This window comes from Glarea lozoyensis, assembly GCF_000409485.1.
Source record: "Glarea lozoyensis ATCC 20868 chromosome Unknown GLAREA2, whole genome shotgun sequence".
NCBI lineage: Eukaryota > Fungi > Ascomycota > Leotiomycetes > Helotiales > Helotiaceae > Glarea > Glarea lozoyensis.
In genome coordinates, this window is record NW_007360994.1 from 878,376 (window position 1) to 899,511 (window position 21,136).

At 47.4% G+C, this 21,136-nt stretch overlaps 8 protein-coding genes across 8 annotated transcripts; 3 read left to right on the forward strand and 5 right to left on the reverse strand.

Moving 5' to 3' along the window:
* Positions 1-371: 371 nt before the first annotated feature.
* GLAREA_03625 (FAD/NAD(P)-binding protein) lies at positions 372-1,247 on the reverse strand (the record flags this gene model as incomplete). The annotated part of the gene is made up of 3 exons (XM_008083878.1): positions 372-473; positions 535-628; positions 682-1,247. 3 exons carry the CDS (start codon positions 1,245-1,247, stop codon positions 372-374), a joined length of 762 nt encoding a protein of 253 aa, XP_008082069.1.
* A 1,038-nt stretch (positions 1,248-2,285) lies between these two features.
* Positions 2,286-6,333, reverse strand: GLAREA_03626 (P-loop containing nucleoside triphosphate hydrolase; the record flags this gene model as incomplete). Its single annotated transcript, XM_008083879.1, has 2 exons — positions 2,286-5,299; positions 5,358-6,333. The coding sequence occupies 2 exons, from the start codon at positions 6,331-6,333 to the stop codon at positions 2,286-2,288; spliced, it is 3,990 nt and encodes a 1,329-aa protein (XP_008082070.1).
* A 3,083-nt stretch (positions 6,334-9,416) lies between these two features.
* On the forward strand, positions 9,417-9,962 carry GLAREA_03627 (Barwin-like endoglucanase; the record flags this gene model as incomplete). Its single annotated transcript, XM_008083880.1, has 3 exons — positions 9,417-9,514; positions 9,562-9,876; positions 9,932-9,962. 3 exons carry the CDS (start codon positions 9,417-9,419, stop codon positions 9,960-9,962), a joined length of 444 nt encoding a protein of 147 aa, XP_008082071.1.
* A 655-nt stretch (positions 9,963-10,617) lies between these two features.
* Positions 10,618-13,587, reverse strand: GLAREA_03628 (Clavaminate synthase-like protein; the record flags this gene model as incomplete). Its single annotated transcript, XM_008083881.1, has 1 exon — positions 10,618-13,587. One exon carries the CDS (start codon positions 13,585-13,587, stop codon positions 10,618-10,620), a length of 2,970 nt encoding a protein of 989 aa, XP_008082072.1.
* Positions 13,588-16,007: 2,420 nt separating this feature from the next.
* On the forward strand, positions 16,008-16,899 carry GLAREA_03629 (ClpP/crotonase; the record flags this gene model as incomplete). The annotated part of the gene is made up of 2 exons (XM_008083882.1): positions 16,008-16,353; positions 16,406-16,899. 2 exons carry the CDS (start codon positions 16,008-16,010, stop codon positions 16,897-16,899), a joined length of 840 nt encoding a protein of 279 aa, XP_008082073.1.
* A 553-nt stretch (positions 16,900-17,452) lies between these two features.
* On the reverse strand, positions 17,453-18,483 carry GLAREA_03630 (uncharacterized protein; the record flags this gene model as incomplete). Its single annotated transcript, XM_008083883.1, has 2 exons — positions 17,453-18,123; positions 18,168-18,483. 2 exons carry the CDS (start codon positions 18,481-18,483, stop codon positions 17,453-17,455), a joined length of 987 nt encoding a protein of 328 aa, XP_008082074.1.
* Positions 18,484-18,768: 285 nt separating this feature from the next.
* On the forward strand, positions 18,769-19,410 carry GLAREA_03631 (uncharacterized protein; the record flags this gene model as incomplete). Its single annotated transcript, XM_008083884.1, has 3 exons — positions 18,769-18,792; positions 18,883-18,925; positions 19,292-19,410. The coding sequence occupies 3 exons, from the start codon at positions 18,769-18,771 to the stop codon at positions 19,408-19,410; spliced, it is 186 nt and encodes a 61-aa protein (XP_008082075.1).
* A 409-nt stretch (positions 19,411-19,819) lies between these two features.
* GLAREA_03632 (uncharacterized protein) lies at positions 19,820-20,200 on the reverse strand (the record flags this gene model as incomplete). Its single annotated transcript, XM_008083885.1, has 1 exon — positions 19,820-20,200. The coding sequence occupies one exon, from the start codon at positions 20,198-20,200 to the stop codon at positions 19,820-19,822; it is 381 nt and encodes a 126-aa protein (XP_008082076.1).
* Between the last annotated feature and the right edge of the window lie 936 nt (positions 20,201-21,136).

The window sequence follows — 21,136 nt, forward strand, 5'->3', positions numbered from 1 at the left end:
GTAGTTCCGCACCGGCATCCACTGACGTCCCTTGAGTTGGCGGGTGGATTTTCCCGAAAATTATCTGATCGAGCTAGCATGATTAGTGTAAGTTTTTGATGATCGTGGGGGGTGGACGAGCTACAGATGATCGACAGGTGGGTGACGCTGTTGATTTTTTGTTTTGCTCGTTGTCGGTTTACGCGTTGACTGACATGATGTGGTATGGAGACATTTTTGTCAATTGATTCCGTGATCGAAAATGAGCCGGCGCAGATTGTGTAGATTCAATGTATTTGATAGTGTACGCCGTTTTTACCCATCCTACTCCGCGCTATGTGATATAATTTCAACTATGATATGCGTTCCAGTCTCGAGCATAGAGCCGACAATTACAGCAAAGCCCGGATGAAAAGAGGCTCGGCTTCCAAGAAGACCTTATTATGTATCTCGACGGTGTTCGTACAGAGAGTCGTGAATCGCATATCGGGTGACTGCACAAGAATTATCGTCAGTCAACTGTAAGAAAACTTCTTGGAAGCAAACTCGACCTACCTCTACCTTGTCTTCAGTATAAATTTCCCTCACTGCATCGCTGACTTGGAGCATCTGAACTCCTTCGTTCTGCCCCGAGTTTTCATCCGCGTCACTACATGCGTGTTAACCCATTTTAAGCCCAGATCTTAAAAACTTAAGACTCACGATATCTGTGCAATCCTTGCTTTCTTCCCATCTCCAAAAACAACCTTCTTCGCAGCTAGTACGCGAATCTGACCTGATTTCGTATCTCTTGATGCTACCGCCCAGCGATTCGATGAGATAGGAGACACCTCAACCACTTGCTGTCCGAATTCCACAGTATCATCACATCGCCCAGCCGCCCAAGAAAGGTATTCGCAGAAATCGCTTCGTAATGGTGCTGGTGATCCTTCATCCGAAAGTTCAAGGAATTTGTCAAAATTTCCATGTGTTTGAAGATAGTTCAAGTATGTAAAATCGGATGTTGGGTTCCTCATTGTAGCCAGATCATGCATGAATGAGGTTTCCATGTGTTTGGACGAGGAATTCATCACATCTTTGGCAGAAAACTCGTACTTTTGCTCGAGAAATAGAACATTTGAGGATGAGTGATTCTCCTGGATTGCTGCGGCGAGTGCGAGACTGTTGATTCCAAAGCCTACACAGATGAGGTCGTAGGGTTGCGAAGAGGGTTCTTGTAATCTTGAGATTGGCGATGCCGCTGCATCTACCATAGAAGTATGCTCCATCGTTCCAAGGAGATCAATATTTGAAATAAGACGTAGAAGGCTCCAGCCGATGTGCAACTCGGCAGTTGTTGAAATTGAATGCTACTTACGAAATTGCGTCAAAAGATTGCTCAGCAAGTCCAAAGGTATACATTTGACTGATTTCTTCTTACGAACGTTCCGAAATATGGCAGGGTCCGCCGATGGAGAACACGGCAGAATTTCGCTCGGAGAATTGGACCAATGTACCAAAGTAGCGGTCTCGTACATCAGGGTCTCATCAATTGAGTCAAGATTCAGGGAAACCCATCTCCGGTGTCACATAAATCGTCGGTGGCCTAATTCTCGGCTAATAATACTTCAAACTGCCTCATTAGTACTCTACTGGCACGACTGGTACCACCATCCATCCCACAGACAGAGTCTACCGTAAAATTTCCCAGGCGAGGAAAGAGTGCGACGCATTGCCAAATGAGAGGCTCTCCACGTTGAGCAAATAGCCAATAATCCACTTGGGCTCTGGGGGTGAAGCGGCACTCTGACACATTTTCCAGTTGTGGGATCGAGGTCAAAGTGGGGCTGAAAGGCATGTGAAAAGTTTGATCTTATCAGATCGGGTGTAATCTTATCAGATCTTCCCCATGTCCTCAGCCGAGGTGTTGAACGGAGCTGGCACTGTGCGATGTTCTTTCTTGATTGGCAAAGAGGCCATTCTATCCCGTACCGAGGACTTGGCGTGAAAAATTCTCTCTTTATCAGATCATCCTGCCGTGTCTGATCTGCACAGTAAGGTAATTTACGCGGAGCTAACCTGCTGGGGTGTTGCTCATGAATTTACGGTCTGTCTGGCGTAAACTGAACATTGTCGATTTTAACTTCCGAGACCGGCGCTTGTAGCAAAATGGTTCCCCTCAATGGGTTACAATATGGCTTGAAAGTCGATTCTGCATAATAATAGTATTCTCACAAATTGCCTAGATAATAGATATTTGTCGTTCATAAGAATCGGTTACAGTAATGCTCCAAAAACTCCTTGCATGCAAATGCTATTATGGAATTTTAGTGATCCAACGTCTGATGAGTCGCGTTGTCTCGATAAGATGCGTTACTCCTCAAAAGCTCTTCATGCGTGCCTTGGTTGACACATCTCCCATCCTCAAGTACGAAAATACGATCTGCTTTGCGGATGGTGTGCAAACGATGTGCGATTGCGATAACAGTAACTCCTGTAGCCACCTTTTCAAGTGCCTCTTCGAAAAGTCTTTCTGATTCCGCGTCGAGAGCACTGGTAGTTTCATCAAGCAATAGGAGTCGAGGCTTCCGAAGCAGTGCTCGTGCAATTGATAGCCGCTGCATCTGGCCACCTGAAAACTGATCACCATTGGAGCCGCAAGGAGTATCGTAGCCTTCAGGCAATGATACTATGGTTTCGTGAATATTGGCCACTTTGCAAGCCTCTTGCACTTCCACGAGTGTAGGTTCATATCCAGGCCGCGCACCGAGAGTCAAGTTGAAGCGGACTGTTCCATCAAAAAGTACGCTCTTTTGGGGCACCAGAGCTATTTCATCCCGGAAAGCGACAGAGTCGATTCGAGACGTGTCAACACCATCTATCTCGACGAAGCCCGAGCCAGGCGAGTAAAATCTCTCCACCAAAGCAATGATCGTAGACTTCCCAGCACCGCTAGGACCGACTAAAGCATTGAACTTTCCAGGTAATACAGAAAGGGTCAATCCCCGTAGAACTTCTATGTGAGGCCGAGCGGGATACGAGAAATTCACGTTCACAAAACCGACTCTCATCCCATCTCCTCTGTGAGGCATTTTCTCAATTGAGCTTTTAGATGATTCAAGATCATCGCGCGCTGACGCAAGATGTAATTTCTTTTCTGGACCAAGATCAATCAGGTCAAGGACACGAGCAGCCGCAACTCCTGCTTTGGAGATATCCGGCGCGAGCGAAAAGAGTTGACCACAAAGCTGGGCGCTAAACAGGAGTGCAGGCAAAACAGTGAAAAACTGAATAGAGCTCGCTGCTCCTTCAACAACCTGCTTAGTGCCCCACCAGAAAGCTAGTGCGTATATCAGATTTCCAATACTGTAGCATGTCGCTAGCCAGAAATTTCCATATGCCACAGTCTTCAGCGTCTCTTTATAGGGAGCTTTCAATGACCGATCAAATGTATTCGCAATTTCGACCTCCAACGAGAATACGGCAACCGTTTTGATTGACTCCACGGCCTCGGTTGCCAGACTCACAGACTGGCTAAATGCCTTCTGATGTCGCTCGTGAAATTTCGTAAGAAGTCGTAGACGCAGTACTCCGGATCCCAGAAGGATGGGCACAGTGGCTAGAAGCACGATAGCTATTTTCCAAGCAACGATGTGTGCTAGAATAATGCCGGCAGTCATACTCACAACAATTGAAAGCATGACCCCCAGTATTGCACCAGTAATTCCGCTGAGGGAATTTGCGTCGCTACTAATATAAGAGATCAAGGTTCCTGGTGATCGACCCTCCGATTCGTGCCAAAACATGTCTTGCGTGAACAGTGATTTGAGAGAAAGCACACGAACAGAGTACAGAAGTTTCTCAGCTACCCGACCAAAGGAGGAAGCGCTAAGAATGTTCGCGACAAACTCGATAATGGCCAAGATGAAGAACAGTAGACCAAAAAGCCGACCGCTACTCCGGATGTTATCAGCCCCGCGACACGGATTCAAACTACTGATGGTGTGGCCAAATATGACAGCTTCTCCGGAATAAGAACCTCCAACTATAACTGCGGCAGATATTCCCAGAAGTAGAAAAAACACGTGACGCCGTGCCAGCGAAACAATGCCAAAAAAGGTTGAAATAAATGATCGCCGTGGTTTGAGTGACTTCGAAGCTGTATCCTGATCTTCTGGTGCCGGTACCGTATCGATATCTATTCCGCGGGCAGTATCGGCAGACAGTTTCTCAGAAGAGACTTGATCTTCCGAAGTGAGAACTGGTCTTGAGGATTCTACTGCTTCGGCGGGAAGAATCTGCAAATCGCTATCCGTGGCAGACCCAGAAGTCGCTTGTAAACTTTGAAGACGGATCATGCTAGCAAAGGCTCCATCTTTTGCAATGAGCTCGCCGTAGGTTCCTTGCTCTAAGATCTCACCCGGTCCCATCACAACAATATTTTGGGCGGTTTTCACGGTCGAGAGTCGATGGGCGATTGTTATGGTAGTACGTCCGATTGCGACTCTGTCTAACGCTTGCTGTATAAGACGTTCACTAGCGGAGTCGAGCGAGGCCGTTGCCTCGTCAAGTAAAAGAATGCTAGGACTCCTGACCAACGCCCGCGCGAGCGCCACTCTCTGTTTCTGACCTCCACTGATCCGTTTCCCACCAGGGCCTGCCATTGTTGCAAAATCATGTTCGAGGCGATCTATGAAAGAAATGGCATCCGCGTCTTTTGCAGCATCACGAACCAACCGGACAATTTGTTGAACTGGTGGAGGACTGGCGGCCACAGCGGTGTCAATGTTTGCTCCGCTTCGGATAGCCGCTGTCAGATCTGGCAGGCTAGAGTCAAGCAACGCATCTTGGAGACTCCCGTGTTTTTCTGAAGGTGAATTTACCAGTCCATATGCGATATTCTCAAGAATGGATCGATCAAAGAGGGTGGAATCTTGAGAAACTGTGCCCACAAGACCCCTGAGATGTCGAACATTCAAGTCTCGTAAATTATGGCTATCAAGGTATACATCACCAGAATCCGGGTCGTAAAGGCGCTGAACAAGGGCAGCAACAGTTGACTTGCCGCTTCCCGAAAGTCCTACCAGAGCGGTTTGTTTACCAGCAGGAATAGTGAGTGAAAATGATTGCAGGACTGGGACGTCAGGACGAGATGGGTAAGAGAATGAGACGTTACGAAACTCAATGTCTCCAGCCACGTCTGTGGGTGCTCCCCCGTGCGATTCAGAGGTCCCATCAATGTTGGAGTTTCGATTTATAGTTGCAACCAACTTTTCGTAAGCACTCGCGGCCGACCCAAAAATGGACAGAAAAGGGGCAACTTGACTAATAACAAATGATGCTGCCACATATGTCAACACTTGTCTCTCTCCAGAACCTACAGAAGAACCATAACTTACAATCTATCAGTAAAAATATCACGGTGTAAACCGCGCCAACTGTTGTACCTGATCCACCACGGCTGACTGCATCAGCAATTTGGCGACTTCCTTGCCAATAAGCCAACGCATTTCCTGAATATGCAATAAAGTACATGGCACCGAGCTGTATCGACGCAGCAAATGCCTTCTTGATCCCACTACTCTGAGAGGATGCGAGATGTTTAGCGAAGACTGCTTCCAACCGATAGCCTGCTCCGAAAGCCTGCAGTAATGGAATATTTGCAAGGCCAGCAGAAGCGACAGCAGTAGCCGCAGCAACATGATCGGACACTCTGCTCGCATATTTCTGAGTAAAATGGCCTCCAATCAATGCCATAAGGAGGTAGGATGGCAGAAGACACATGAGTATTCCAGCAAGCTTTGCACTTTTGATGAAAGACACGACATAAGCTGCCACCAAATAAGATACGCTTGAGATGCAAATACCCACCTTCTCAGACGTCCCAGTTTGAATTGTTTGGAGATCGACATCAAGGCGGGAAGCCACTTCCCCCGCCGGAAGAGTGTCGAAAAAGGCCACTTCTTGTCGTAAGAGCACGTCCAAGTACTGTTTCCGTAGTCGTCTGACAAGTCGTTCTCCCAGTATACTCCAACATCCTGTGTGTATGTATATGAAGGCGAAATTAGCGATGGTGACATACACAACTAAAAGAACTTTGTCGACAACGCTTTGGGACACGGAATTTGATGTATCTGCAGATGCTGTCGCAGAGCAGGAGGCTTCATTGAGACCATCTACCAACTGACCAAACAGAATTCCCAACAAAGGGAATGGCACCCCAGCCCCAATACCACAAACTACACCTCCAAGTAGTAACACATAATCGAGAAGCTCTGGGCCGCTGGCTAGCAGGAGTCGAAAGTATAGAAGTGACTGTTTGGCTGGACCGCGAGTTGAAGCTTGAACCTGTTGAGTTGATGATTGCTGGGACATGGTGCTATGATGCTAGTATCAAAGGTAATGACAGTATCAGGGTCTCCTTCATTGACGTTGGCAACCCTCGTTATTGACCCTCAGCTACAGCAGAATCACAGAGCAGAGCACAGAGGAGAGATTCGGAGAAATCGCAGGCAGTCGCGTTTGCGTTTGCGGAGAAAGTTGAGCTGATGATCACTCTCATCCATAGACCCCTGGGCCCCGACCAGCTGGCAGAGCAAGCTCCACTGGAAGGGAGCGCATCTTTGATACATACCTTGCACTAGTTAAGCACCCACTCTCCATTTGTACCAAAGTCATGGTGGATATTTGAGGTGAAAAGAAAGCTGACGATCGTCAAATTTTGCTGAAATTACGAGACAATATGTGCTTAATTACCGTGACCAGCCGGCTTGGCTCTGGATGTCGACACCAGCAGGGTAGACTGCAGGATGCATGCAACTCGGCCAAGCAGTCGAACCAGGAAGAACTTTTAATCAGATCATCAGATAAAATTTTTGACGCCAGGGTAGCGAGTGGGTTCGACCGCACGAGCACGGCACCCACACGTAATCTTATCAGATCATCAGCCGGTATCGCGAACGGGTGAACCTAGTACGTGATAATCCCACAACCGCACTTCACTTCACAGCTGCCGAGGTCATGATGCTACGAAGTACAAGTCGGAGATATTTTTCGAAGGTTGTATAGTGCTCAGATATTTGCATTTGACTTGGAGAATATAGTTGAACACACTCCGAGGGGTTAGAAAGAACAAAAATATCTCTTTGTCAGATATGTTCTCGGCAAGCTCTGAGGGGGATACAATTTCATCCGAGCCGAAGCATGAAGCCATCACGTTCCAAGGCTTTCATGGGGATCGAATTCGATGTGCGTTCGGTTTGAGAACAACAACACGGATCTTGGTCAGATCATGTTCTCAGAATCTCAATCATACGTCGCCCAAACTACGATACTTCTTGTGTTACCACTTCCTGAAGTCCTTGAGCTTGTGAAGGTCACGCTTTTGTAGCAGGACTCTAACTTACCAGGGTAAGCCGAAGCATTTCAAAATGGACCAGCTACCCGGCTTCGATTAATCAGGGAACTATAAGATAATAGTTTACCTCCACAACAAAAGATCTTGAACTCCCCCAACCAAGTTACGATGACCAACACCATATATCGGAATCTGTTCCGTTGCACGAGAGGTTTGATTGACCCAATTACTCCCTGCTTTGTTCCAACTATAGCATTGTTGCACTTGCAAAATCCATTGGCGGATCACAGTGACGAGGTACTCTGCTCTGTTGAGACTGTTCAAGCCCGAAGTTTCAAGCGTGTTGGGAAGTTTGTTTTCATTTATGTCCTTACAGTCAACTTACTCCAGCAGCTTTCCTTACGATGAATCACCGTGGAGAGATACTCTAAATACCTAGTCAATAGGCATCTACTGAGCGGGCTAGTATGAGCTACAGAATACTTGTTACATCAATTCTTCATGCTGGAGATATTTATTCGCAATTTCCAGAGATGGCTACAAAAATCGCGCGGAAAAGCCGGGTTTGTCCAAGTCATCGAAACCTCCCACATCCAAACATTCATCGACGGATTCATTGCTCATAGTGCTAGGAGTCACATAGAATATATTTCTGTTTCACCGCCTCTTCAAGACGAGCAGCTGACTGAGAGCACGGAGCAAGATTTTCGAGCCATCTTGGTTATCTGGCACGTAAGTTCTTTAGGCAAGTGTATCCTCAACCTTTTTTGTCACACTTTTCCGGGATTAAGTGGATTCTGATGTTTCTGAACTCTTAGAATATGTCAGATGAAAGCCCGTTGATACTCGAGTACAGTCAGCTCCTGATTTGTATAAATGAGGTTGTATGCTTTTTTGAATCTGACAACATCGGCTGAATCAGGCTACACGAAAACTCTCCTGCTGCAAAAGCTTATGTATCTACTGTAACATGTAACAATCAAGGGTATTACCTATTCTCATTGTGTCTTTCTTGGGGCAATGACTTCTGGAGTCAATAACGTCCATCAAAGCTCTTTCAAAGTTCTGATACTATATTTTCCTGCAATTTTACATCATCTACAGAGGGCTTAGTGTTTTGTTGATATCGGGGCTGTAAATGCTTCTCTGCCGGAAGTTCTCGCCGTTCCGTCTGTCACAGTGTGACCCTTGGAAATTGTGATCATCTTGTTTCTTTATATTAATGATCAGAAACTTCTGATCATATGTTTTGTTCCACTTTTTTAACACAGTCATTAATAATAAGCTTTGCAGGCGTCACAGGCTTGCGTCGCCGAGTCGGAACTCCCGCCGTACCTTGCTGATTGTTACACAACAGGGACGTGAGTGACATGCGTTTTTCAATACATGTCAGGGCACATTGCAGCCTCGTGTCGAGTCGCAATCAATCACTTTAAGATGCAGAAGATGAAGGCCACAATTTGCGGTTGGCGAATACTGGGATAGTGTGTATTCTGCCTTGGGGAGGTCTAGAAACGATTCGAATCCAGTCCAACGAATCAGTGGCCTCAAGTTGAGCTTTCAGTCTTCTCGTTATTCGCAGTAATTCTGGTAAGAGATATTGTCGCTGACATGAGACGAGATGCTCTTACTGAGAGAGTCGCTCAACAGTCACACGGACACAACGTGGCGAGACAACACAATTTTATTTCTCGATTCGTCACCGCTTCTAGCCTCTTACCGCAGCATATGTTACTTTCTAATCAACCTCCTTCCTAGATTGACCATACAGCGAAGTAAGTAGATTAATGATAAGCTCACCACAGCTCGCATTTGATGCCACCACAGCGCCGGCAACAGATTTACGACATTCTTTTCAGTAGCATGGTAGAGCTGCAGATCAGTTGTGAGATTTAAGTCGTTACTACCGAGTGAGTTATGACTACGGCTGTCCTTTTTTGGTAAGCCGCGGGGAATGCCTCTGAAAGACGGAGATATCTTTTGTGTATAAAGAGGAGCGCAGCTCTCCCAAATTAACATCGTCTCAAGCATCTCTATTCGAAAATCTTTCACCAACAAAGACGATATTAGAAATCTTTCAGCGGCACGTTGCGAAATCAAGATGCAGTTCCAACTTTCCACTCTACTCATGGCTCTGGCTACCTCAGTCATTGCCGCACCTAATCCTGTCACCGAAACAGGACTTTCAAAGCGTGTCGAGTAAATCTCCCTATCATCTTCTCCTTCAAATAGCTAACGTGATCTAGCCACTTCGGCTTGGCCACCGTCTACACCCAAAACGGCGGAACAGGCTCTTGCGGAAAGAAAAACTCTGACTCCGCACACATCGTTGCACTCTCCAACTACTGGCAAAAGAACCAGTCACCAGGTCCCTACTGCGGACGCAAAGTGCAAGTCACCAACACCGGGTCCAACGATGGCGTCGGTGGGAAGGGCAACACGATCATTGCAACTGTAGCGGATACTTGCCCTGGCTGTGATGAGAATCACATCGATTTTAGTGTTGGTTCTTGGAACCAATTGACAAACAATGCTGCGTTCGGAACTGCTAATATCAAGTGGTGAGTTGGGAAACTTCGACATGATTGCTGTTACAAAAGCTGATCTTCATTCTAGGCACTTCTGCAATGCCAACGGACAATGCTAAGCGAGAAGATGAACTATCAGTATAACTAGGTAATGTATAATGGACTGAATATTTATACGGTAGAGCAATCCGCCAGAGGAAGCATCTGCCATCTAGTACTTAGTTATATGAATGAACTTTGTAGCAAAATCGGTCTCTATGTGCATTGTGCTCTTTTTGCGAGGGATTACTCATTTGTGATATACTATGAGCTAACTGCTCACATTTTGGTGCGCTGTGCTGGGAGTACAGAAGAGGTTAAATGAAAAGTGCTTTGCTTATTGACCAACATTCTTTGCTCGATTCATCGAAGCCTCCAACGACAGTAATCATTCCTCTCACATGTTCTGCAATATGCAGTCTCAAAGTGTCAGCACTGCCTTCTAATGCTTCTCCCAATCCAATGTCAACGAAAGATGTATAGTTAACCAATCGATAGTAATATGATGTGCATTGTGAGAATTTTGGTGATTATTTTTGTATTTACAGGTCAACTGGCATCAAGCATTATAGCTTGAACTGAATTGCCATACGTATCCGTCATGAATGCTTCCATTCAGGCCATCCAAGTAACACGATGCTGTCGTTAATCACATTTCCCATAAAGTCATCCAGTAGAAAGCCACACTCCATTGGCTCATTTCTCAACCAGCCAACACATGTTATGCCCCATGTTTCACGTCTCCTTTGAGCTTTTAGTGCTACTTGAACCCCCAGAAGCATCAATAACAGCACTAACGCTCGGGCGATTCTTCATACTTTCATAATATACAGACAAATTTGGGTAATTCTTGAATCCGTTATATCCACGAGAAATCTCATCCAGGATTGGCCAAACTGCGAAGTCAACTACGGAGATTGTTGGCGAGGCAATGAACGCGTGCTCAGAAGCGAACTTCTCCCACAATGCTAACTCGCGAACGAATGCATCTATAGTGTAAGAGATCGTACGCCATCTGCTCAGTAGAACGCGGGATAGCTCGAGCCGAATACATTGTCGAGCCAAATCTGCTTTTGGAGGGGCGCCTTTAGCGTGCGCATACCCATATTCTAGATAGAGCATGATTGGGTGATCGCCAGTAACAGTAGATTTTTCCACATCGTTATCAATAAGTTTAACACTTCCATTCGCAGTTCCTTCTGACGCATCGTCGAAAGCTTCTCCATCTTTCCGGTGGGCTGCTGTGGACGACTTTCCAAGAACCCATTTTAGGTTTAACTCCGACAAAAGGAGCTTAACTCTCATGTCCGAGATGCTATCTCCAGAGAGGAAGAGCCTTCGCTCATTCGACATGTGTAGCACATCAAACCCGCCTCCATAAACTTCGCGCCATTTGAACTCAGAAGAGCGATTCTCAATCCCAAACGCCTTAAGCATAGACTCTGACTCTGGAGTCTTCCCATTAAGAACATACCTAGCTTCTTCTTTTTCTTTGGCAACGGCACCCTGTCCCCATATCTTCTCTTCGTTTTTAGTTAAGAAAGTGCCAATCGATCTAAAGGTCAAAGATATTCGTCCACAGTCAAACGCCAACTCTTCGGCAGACTTCTCACGGGTCTGTCGTTTATCGGGTCGAATTTCGTGCATCCACCGCATGTTAGTGGTTAAGCCAACTTTACACATCGAATTGTGGGGTAGAGGTGCTTTCTGGGATCTTCGGGGACCTGGATCGGCAGTACTCTGGGGCTTCTTTGTGCGAAATAACATTGTCCTGTGCGCCCCCAAGCTGACATTTGCGATATATGTACCAGGAACAATATCCAAAGTCTTATCGCTGTGTTCAGAAATATGATCAAGGCTATTTCGATAAAATTGTATCAAAACATGGTTGGTCATGTGTCCGAGCTTTTCCTCCACCTTTGCTCTGATCAAGGAAACCGTGGGCGAGAACGGTAGCAAAGGAGGAGATTCGTCTGATGGATGGCGATATAGAGGGATACTTCCATCATCTCTAATTTCGCCTTGGACTGCGACAAGTCGGGGCACTTCACCGGTTTGATGGTACATCGTCTTCCATTCAACTTCGTCTCGAAGCTTTTCAAAAATGCCTGCTTCAACCTTACTGTCGAGTAAATTTGTGAAAACTGAAGTGTCTCCTTCACATAGCGTCTCTTGCCGAGTCTCGGCTGCTGGAGCACTCTCTTGGGTTGGCGAATTGGGTTTAGGTTCAACATTTTGAGCTATTGGGTCGCCACCTTCCGCTACAGTGGCTGTGGTATTATCTCTGATACCTTCGGTTGGCTTCGCTGATGGTTCAAGATTGACTTTTCTAGCCAACGGGTTACGTTCTGATGTGATAGGGATTTCGTGATTGTTGGAGGCTCTAAAGACTTGCCCTGGTTCGCTCGCACCTTCTAAACTTGGTGGAATATTCTCAAGCGCTTGAGCAACTCCGGTCAAGGTCGCTGACGTTGGCGATACTCCTCGCTTGTGAGTCGTACCGTGGTCAGTATTTGTGCCCTTTTCACTAGATCTAGGTTTGGAATGACGCCTCCGACTTTTGATTTTGGCTGGCACTCTTTCTCGCTTTCTCGTATCCGCTACAACAGGAGCCTCCAGCTTTACTGTCTCCGGTATTTCGCGAAGAGATTCAGAACTGCCACCACTCTCCAAATTCATCTGCCCAGACATTGCGCGGCCCTCTCCACCATTGAGATCTACACTCGTGTCTGCAGTTGGACTATGTCTTGAACTTGAACTGGAGCTCGAATGATCTGTATGTCTCAATTTCATTCTTGACATCAATGACTCCAGGTCGCCCCCTCTCTTTCTTGGTGGGGCACTTTTCCGAGCTCTGTCCGACTGCTCCTGTGCCTTGTGTTTTAAATCACCGATAAGTTCTCTACTACTTATTATGTCGCAGCCAGTGGATATGGTCAATCGATGAAGCGCCTCGTCGTGCCGAGCTTTACTCCTATACCCCAAGCAATCTTCAAGGATCGTGATAGCAAAACCATGACGAGCAGCATCCATAGCAGTGGCGAAGACGCTGATATTCGTCAGAGATCCGCATAGGAATATCTCGGTGATAAACTGTGCCCTCATAAATTCCATCAACGCGCCATCTCTGAATGCCGAGTAATAGCTTTTTTGGAAAATCAAATCTTCTGCCGTGCTAAACCCTACAAGCGCCCGCGGAGCAAAGTTTGTTCCAGGAGAAGCTGCAACTACAACACGAGGCTGTTGTCCTTCGGGTATTGTAAGGTATGTTTCTTCTACGACAAATTCGTCTTCCGTATCCGGCCTTTCATCCGCCTCCAACATTCCTTCCTCAGCTCCACTCTCCCGGCGATTGCTCTGTACGATTCGCGCATGGTGATCAAGCAAACGCTGAGGCGGGTTCCGTATCTTCTGTCCAGCTCGCCGGTGGGTTGGTAGCTTTTGGCCGTCCAATATAACAGTCTCGGAATCCTGACCTGGTCCATTGACCGGTCGAGAAACCTCAAACTGACTCCTTATCCATATCACATTATTTCCTGACTGTCGGAACTGCGGCAGGAGGTTCAGGATGTTATCCAGAAAGCCTGCGGGTTCCTCGACCGCTAATAAACCGCCCGTCGTAAGAAAATCGTTTTGTAAATCGAGAAGCAGAAGGGCTTGACGGGTCCGCACTATGGGAAGGGCATCTTCGTTGATCTCAAACATAGCCGGCAATCTGGAGGGTGAAATCAGTATTCAAGCTTCAAATGGGCAGCATGCAGTTCAAGACATACATGAGGACATACACTCATCGACTTTGGCTCAATCTTCGAATCCCAGAGGTCATGACAAGAAGGATATAACCGCGGTACAGAGGAAGAGGTACAGTGACACGGCATGGTTGTAAGATTCTGTGGGCAGCCGGAAGTGCCATGCACGCACTCGGCGGTTCGACAATTTGCCAGAACAAGGTGCTACCGGCAAGTGTTACTCTGTTCTACAGGCGGAGACTGGTGAGGGAGGTGAGAGGGTGGACCGTGTCGAGTACGGAGTTGAGGGGAGGACGGAGGAGTCAACAATGAAGTGAGCAAGCATGGGGGACAAACGACGAAAGGTACGAGTGGGCCGACTTGGCCGACATGAAACTCTTACTAACAAACCTAAAGAATTCAACTTCCAGGAGCGTTCGAAGGAGCATGATAGCGGTGAAGAGTCATTGGCTATTATTCTCCTAAGAGTAATGATTTCGACATTGCGGACTGCGGTCTCCGCAAAACCTTGACAATGTTACAATTCTGATATACAATGACTGCCTTAGCGCGCTTTTCTGCATGCGAGATGCAATGCCAACATTTCCATTTCCTTTCCGCAAGCTACAAAGCGGTTGCTCACAACCTGGAATCTCATATCCTTCTTTAGAACACTCTATTGTGCGACTTCTGGACGCGGGTTTCCCTCACTTATTACGATCGGAAGGAAAGACATAATCTGACTTGTATTCGTCAACAATGCTCTAGCCATGACAGGTATCGACTATGGAAACGGATTAAACATCGTATGCCTCCTTCCCTTCACCATTTCCGCCTACTTACGGACTCGTTTGAGCCAGGATCGCAACAAGCAAGAAGATACTCGCCCCATATTTCCCCGGAAACCAGCTCATTTAGAGTTAGGAGGTTGAATCCTACGGCTGCCAAGCCTCGTGAGTTACCCTTTCGGGCGTCTTCGTCATACAACCTTTATAGTGGAGGGACTCCTCTACAAGCCTCTTGCTTACAAATTGAATGCCCAGCAGAAGAATGGTCGGGCAAGTATATTGTGGATGGTTTAGACACAGCTTCAAGTGTGCTGCAGCCTCGCATCTCAACGACATCCCACTATACGGTTGAATACCAGCCGCCTGCCTTACACCCGGACGCTTAATGTAGATCGTCGAGATCGATTCGCAATACACGACTGATGATCATCCTAATTCCGGGGTTCTGAGCTATTAAGAACCTTAAAGGTCCCCGAGATGAGTGGACTTGTGACCTCTGTGTTGTTCAATTTCAACGCCGATTCTACTTATTCAGTTGTTTGCTACTTCTTGGTTACGAGAGTTTAAGGATCACGAAGTTCTTCCCTTGGCCACAACCTCCTTCTGTTGTTCATGGAGAGCATGAAGTGTAACTTTTAAGTGCGCTGGCAATTTGGCAGCTTGTTATCTCGCCTAGATTTTCCTGTGATAAGCGTATCATCCTTTCCTCACGCAACAGGGCATCGTAGGCGACCATAAAGTTCGAAAAGTTCTATGGCAGGAAAACTCTGTAGCTGGGAAGAGGAAGTGAGAAGGAGAACTCTGAGCTGCGTTCTCCTTTAGTTCATCTAAGGTGCCTGAGTAGCACGGTAGCACCAGGGGAGCCAAGAGCTACGGTTCTGTATCAAACTCACCAAGGACCACTTCAAGCAAAAATCTCTTGAAAACTACAGGAAAATCCTCTGCCGGGTTTGTGCGAGTCGCTCTCGAGATCTCGTGAGCCTATCTATCTATCCGCAATCTCGGAAGCAGGCACATTCCTCGATGGTCCGTTCCGGCAGGTATCCGTATATCCAGTGCTTTTGGGGCCTTCTATTTATCCCTCCGTAATGAAGGTAACACGAACGATACGGAAATCCTCAAATGCAGTGTTACCCCTAACTTAAGCTAATAGGCTAGTTTACGAGAACATGATAAATCAGTACGATATCTGGAGCTTCTTAGCTACTACTGTTCTTGTATCAGCGTCACAATTGGGGCTTAGAAATACCCAAAAACATTATCAAAAGTCTTTCGAGGACAAGAAATTAAAAACACTCTCACTGGAGTCATGGCTTGACAGCTCAAGCCCAACCGTCTTCTCCGATGTACGACTGAGTCAAGAGTGAGTGCTCTGTGAAGCTCGTGAGCTCTTCACGAGTTGGCGAATCACAAGCCTCTGATTGTGCCTCGGCTCCCGAGGTCTAGAATCATGAACGGGCTGTACCCCAGATCTCACATCACAGTGGAATTATTGTCTCGCAGACCTCCTCACGACTTTTGCAACCTCAAATTACTCGACATCTGAGGTATTCCAATCGCATCTTCACTTTAATCTGCACCTTCCCATCCCACCTCGCCGATATCCAGCATGGCGGCGTACAAACATTTCCTCGTGGATACACCCGCGCCCTTCGTTGCACACGTCCAAATCAACAGACCCCAGAAACTAAATGCCTTTTACGAAGAGATGTGGCTGGAGCTCAAAGAAGTATTTGATACCCTTTCGCTTTCGTCCGACGTTCGGGCTATCATTCTCTCCGGCGCAGGAGATCGCGCATTTACCTCTGGTTTGGATGTACAAGCTGCCAGTCAGCAGGGCGTCTTACAACAGGAAGCAGGGAAAAGCAATGATGTAGCTAGGAAGGCAGTAGGAATAAAGAGACACGTGCAAGAGTTCCAGGATTGTATTAGTAGTGTTGAGAAATGCGAGAAACGTATGCAGTCTCCTGTCCCACCAGTCAAGAATGTGCTAAATGTTTGAAATAGCTGTGATATGCGTGATGCATGGCATAACTTTCGGTCTCGGTCTCGACATCTCTACCTGCGCCGATATTCGGATATGTAGTAAGGACGTCAAATTCGCTGTGAAAGAAGTGGATATTGGGCTTGCCGCTGATATTGGAACTCTTTCCCGACTTCCAAAAGTCGTCGGCGCATTTTCATGGGTCAAAGATGTCTCTTTATCAGCACGAATATTCGGGGGAGAAGAGGCGTTACGGGTCGGTTTTGTGAGTTATGTGTTAGACAACAAGGCGGCGGCCTTGAACAAGGCTCTGGAGTTGGCAAACTTATTAGCGGAAAAGAGCCCAATCGCGGTACAGGGAACGAAAGAGTTATTGAACCACGCCAGGGATAATAAGCTGGCCGACTCTCTGAGGTATACAGGAGTTTGGAACAGCGCCGCTATTCAGACTAGTGATGTTGAGAGAGCTATGCTGAGCGGACTGAAGAAGACTAAGCCAAGGTTTGAGAAGCTCTGAGTAGGAGAGGCAAGCAAATAAACAATAATATCACAAAACAATCACGAACATTGATAGCTCATTTGACATGAGTTTGGACTGCTAGGATATATCCCAGCTTAAATAACTGGTAAATGGGACGAGGGGAATAATCCTCAGAAGTCCAGCAGAGCTACTTACGGTAGCGAATGGCTCCTTCTAACGAAAATGAACGTGTGGAAAGAACCATCTAAGGTACCCAAATAAGTGAAGTAAAGGCAAGATACTTGAAACACATAAGTGACGAAAGATAATAGCCAACATCGAGTAAGACTTATATTATACTATTCGTCTATTCGCCTGCAGCTCAGTGCTGCCTGTTTGTACACTTTCCTGTGGATTGTGCTGTGCTCTTTGCACCGCTAGTCATCGCTCCCTTAACATCCTATAATATGCAGGCTGCCCATGAAATGCTGAAATAATTTTACCTCCAACGCCATGCTAAATCCCAAAATTTCCCTTCCGTGTCATTAGTTTTGTCGAGTAGCCTCCGCAAACGATTTGTTGTGCAATAAACAGCCAGAATTCCAACTTCCTACATCTGCGCATGGTCTACCACTGGCTGAGTTCTTCTCTTAGCCGTAGCTCCTTTCCTCATATACCGCCGTTCAGAGTTTACAACCATACTCCTATCATCCTCTGCTGTGTCTGCATGTCCAGATTCACCATGTCTTGTCTTGCCGGCCATGAATTTTTGCATGGTCGACTCCCAAAGATCATGTCTCTGTTTACTCCTTGGATCCTTACTCGCGTTCTTCTTTACATCCTTTTCTTTGCCTGCCTTGCTCACATTGACGAATTTTCGTAGGGCTTCCTCGGCGGATTTTGCCGACTTAGCAGCTTCTTCTCTGATCTTTCGTGGATCGGTTTCTCGGGATGGCTCTTTTTCTGTCCATTTGTATGTGTGTTTGCTGGGGAACGCCGGGAGCCCCGCAGGAATATGTGGCATGAGTCGTCTGTCTGTTTCACCGCTAAGCTCATTTCCAAGTAGACGTATCGTCGAGTATGTTTGATCCTCCTCCTTAGGCATTGGCTCCATCTCTATCAACGTTTCTGACCTAGGGACTGGTGGTTGAAGATGCGGTTTGAGTGAAAGTAGGGGGCAATCAAATCTGGAGAGCCCATACTGAAAGTCGGATGGTGTAGGGTGTGATCGTCGCGAATTAAGCATGGTAGTTCTTACTTTTGAAAGAAAGTGAAGCATATCTATAATTTTTAGAATATTTCAGACCTGAAATGGGTATACCAACATTCTTCGGCCTCTGCGACCATTGCCTCTAGAGCTAAAGGCTCCGCCCCATCGAAACCAACATGCTTCAAAGCTATAGCGATCGAGCGGGATAAAAGTAACTTGGGATGATCATCATAATGTGGTGCTCTGGTAGGAAGAGGTTTCTGCGCTGTTTCTGGCGGAGGGGTACGTGGCAATGTAGGTTCCAGCTTTATCTTTTTGCTAACATGCTCTTCTGCGGGTTCGTCGTCGCTTTGTGAGGGGGTTGATCGCTTTCGAGAGATGGGGGAAATTGGGGACATGTCGGTCAGTCGTTTCGAGGACTCGTCGCTCATTTTGCGCTAAGAGGTTATCTCACCCTTGGAGTCACTTGCATCCTCGAGTCCGGGTGGTCTCTATTGGAGCGATCGGATGTCGACAGGCGCGCAAACTTGAGGAGATGCGTTCAATGAAGTGTAATGTAAAGCCGTGACGGACGTGGTAGCATCACGTGATACAAAAGCGGATCGGTGTTTGTCCCGCTAGACTTCATGCATGATCCGATTTCAACGACGAGCCTCTACCAGACCACTACCAACAACAATTGAGAGATTTCACCCACAGCCGAAGACATATACACAATGGCAATCAAACCTATCACCGGAGTACGTATAGATAAAGTGCCCCTGCAGCTTGAGGCACCTTCAATCCACGATTTAGAAGCTCCAGAATCCATGTGCTGACTCCTTTCACAGATGCTCCGAAGGGGCCTCGTCCTCGACCTTAGCGTCGCTTTCGGTACGTACAAGTGATTCTAGAGTTTACGATTATGGGCGGTATTGGGACCCTCGGCGGAGGTTATTGTGCTGGTCAAGGTTATAGCGGGTATTCCGAAGCGCCAATCCGCAAAATCACACCAAGGGGGCTTTCATGTGGAGGAAACACTCGGGAGAAGCATGAAATGCTGTCTAGAGCTGGACTGTATACTCCATCTTAAGCTTGTGCGAGAATCAGTTCTTAATGGCGAGGACGAAGGATTGGCTGGGAGCGAGGGGTCCCGGAACAAATGCGATGACCTTTCGCTGCTTATCACTTGATCTTGGAATCGCTTGCCAGCCTGGAATGTAACGTAACGAGAAGCAGAGACTAACAATCAATTCTCAGGTCTCGGAACATCATTCGGCTATCTATTCTGGTACGGATACCACGTCCCAGCTGTCCGCAGACGCGATCTTTTCTACTCAAAACTCGAAGATCAACGAGCAGCAAACGCGGCGGCATAGAGGAGGTGCAAAATGGTAGAAGGGGTATTTGGGGTATTCAGAATGTCGGGATGGTCGATGCTGTAGATGGAAGGGCACTGTGGGTGGGAAGGGCATGGATGGCGGGATCAACCTGTACATTACCAACATGATTCCAGTTGTTTGGCAAGAAGTACGTTTCCTTGAAGGAGTTTCTATATCTCAGGGTTGGAGCAATGTGATTATAACCAACGACACTCCCGGCCGAACACGGCTCCTGACATTGATATCCTTAAATCATGGCAAGATATTGTACATTTTCACGCGGCAGCCAATAGCCATTTGTATACAGTCCAAGGAACCAACTAAACAATTACTCACAAGAACGTTCAACCCTCACGGAAACACAAAGCTCCCCTCATCACAAACCCCCCTCCCCCCCTTCCCCTCCCTAACTCTCCATCTCTCTCCCCTCTCCCCCCCAAGCCTCCTCCACACTCCCCCCCAACCCAAACCCACCCACCTCCTCCCTCTCAACCCTCAACCACCCCCTCCACCCCGTACTAACCAACAACCCATCCCCCAGTCCCCCAGCCGGCACACTCCCCCCTAAAACCACACTCCCCCTCCAAACCCTCCACCCACTCCCATGCCTCCCCCCAACCATATATCGCTCCACCTCCGCAACCGTAGCCGCCAAATTCCCTTTCGTAGCCCGGAACACATGGATATGTCGTAACTCCTCTACGCTTAACGCAGGCAGGAGATGCGACGGCGAGAAGCGGTGGGTTAGGTCTATTATTACTAGTGTTGCTGGCGGGAGGGAGGTCATTAGCGTGGTGATGAGGTGGTAGATTAGGGGGAGGGGACGGCCGGTTAGGGAGAGGGTTTTATGGGCGTTGAGGAGGTTGTCGAGGGATGGGATAGAGGTTTTAGAGGTTGCTGTTGTGGAGGGGTGGGCGTTACGGAGGGAGGTGAGGAGCTGGGGGTGGGTCAGCTGACGAAACGTGATGATGGGGATTAGGGTGTTTATGTTTGTATGGGAAATGGGGGAGAGGGATCTTACATCTTCTAAAGTCTCTTCTTCATCTTCAATCGCCTTTAAAAATCTCCGTCCCGCGATCTCGGTACTTGAAATTATTTTGCCCTCCATCGCTCGCACTTCTCCCCTTTCAACTCACACCCAAAATGGCACCACCAATAGAACTCTTCCCTCCCTCCTTACTCCCCCTAAAAGCACAAACCACGCTCGCGAACAAGAAACGGAAGGATTTCGATGGCGATCTCAGCCGATGTGAGCTTTTCGAAATGTTACAGTATGAATGCTCTGTTGATGAAAAAGCGGGCGGGATGAGGAGGAAAGGTGATGCGATTGTGAGGTGTTGGCCTGTTGAGAGGTTTTTTAGACGGTATGTTTGTTTTTGGTTTGTTGTTGATTGGGAGGGAGATCAGATGGGGGTGAGATGGTGGTAGGGCTAGGCTGTCGAGATGTGGTCTGGTCATGCACGAGTCACAATTTCAACGACTTCTCACATACCCCCATATCCCGAAAGCCCAGCTTTATCTCTCCCCTCCCCGAACCCATCACGCTCTCACGAAATCTACTAAAATCCACGCAGCTGCCGCGACCGCAACGCAACATTCTCAGTCGAAACCACGGCTTGGGAATCCAAGAGCAAGGCCACAACCAAATAGGAAAAGCAGAAACCACAATGTATTTGGTTGTAAGGAGTATCGGGCTCCAGGCTGGAAATGGGCCTTTGACGAG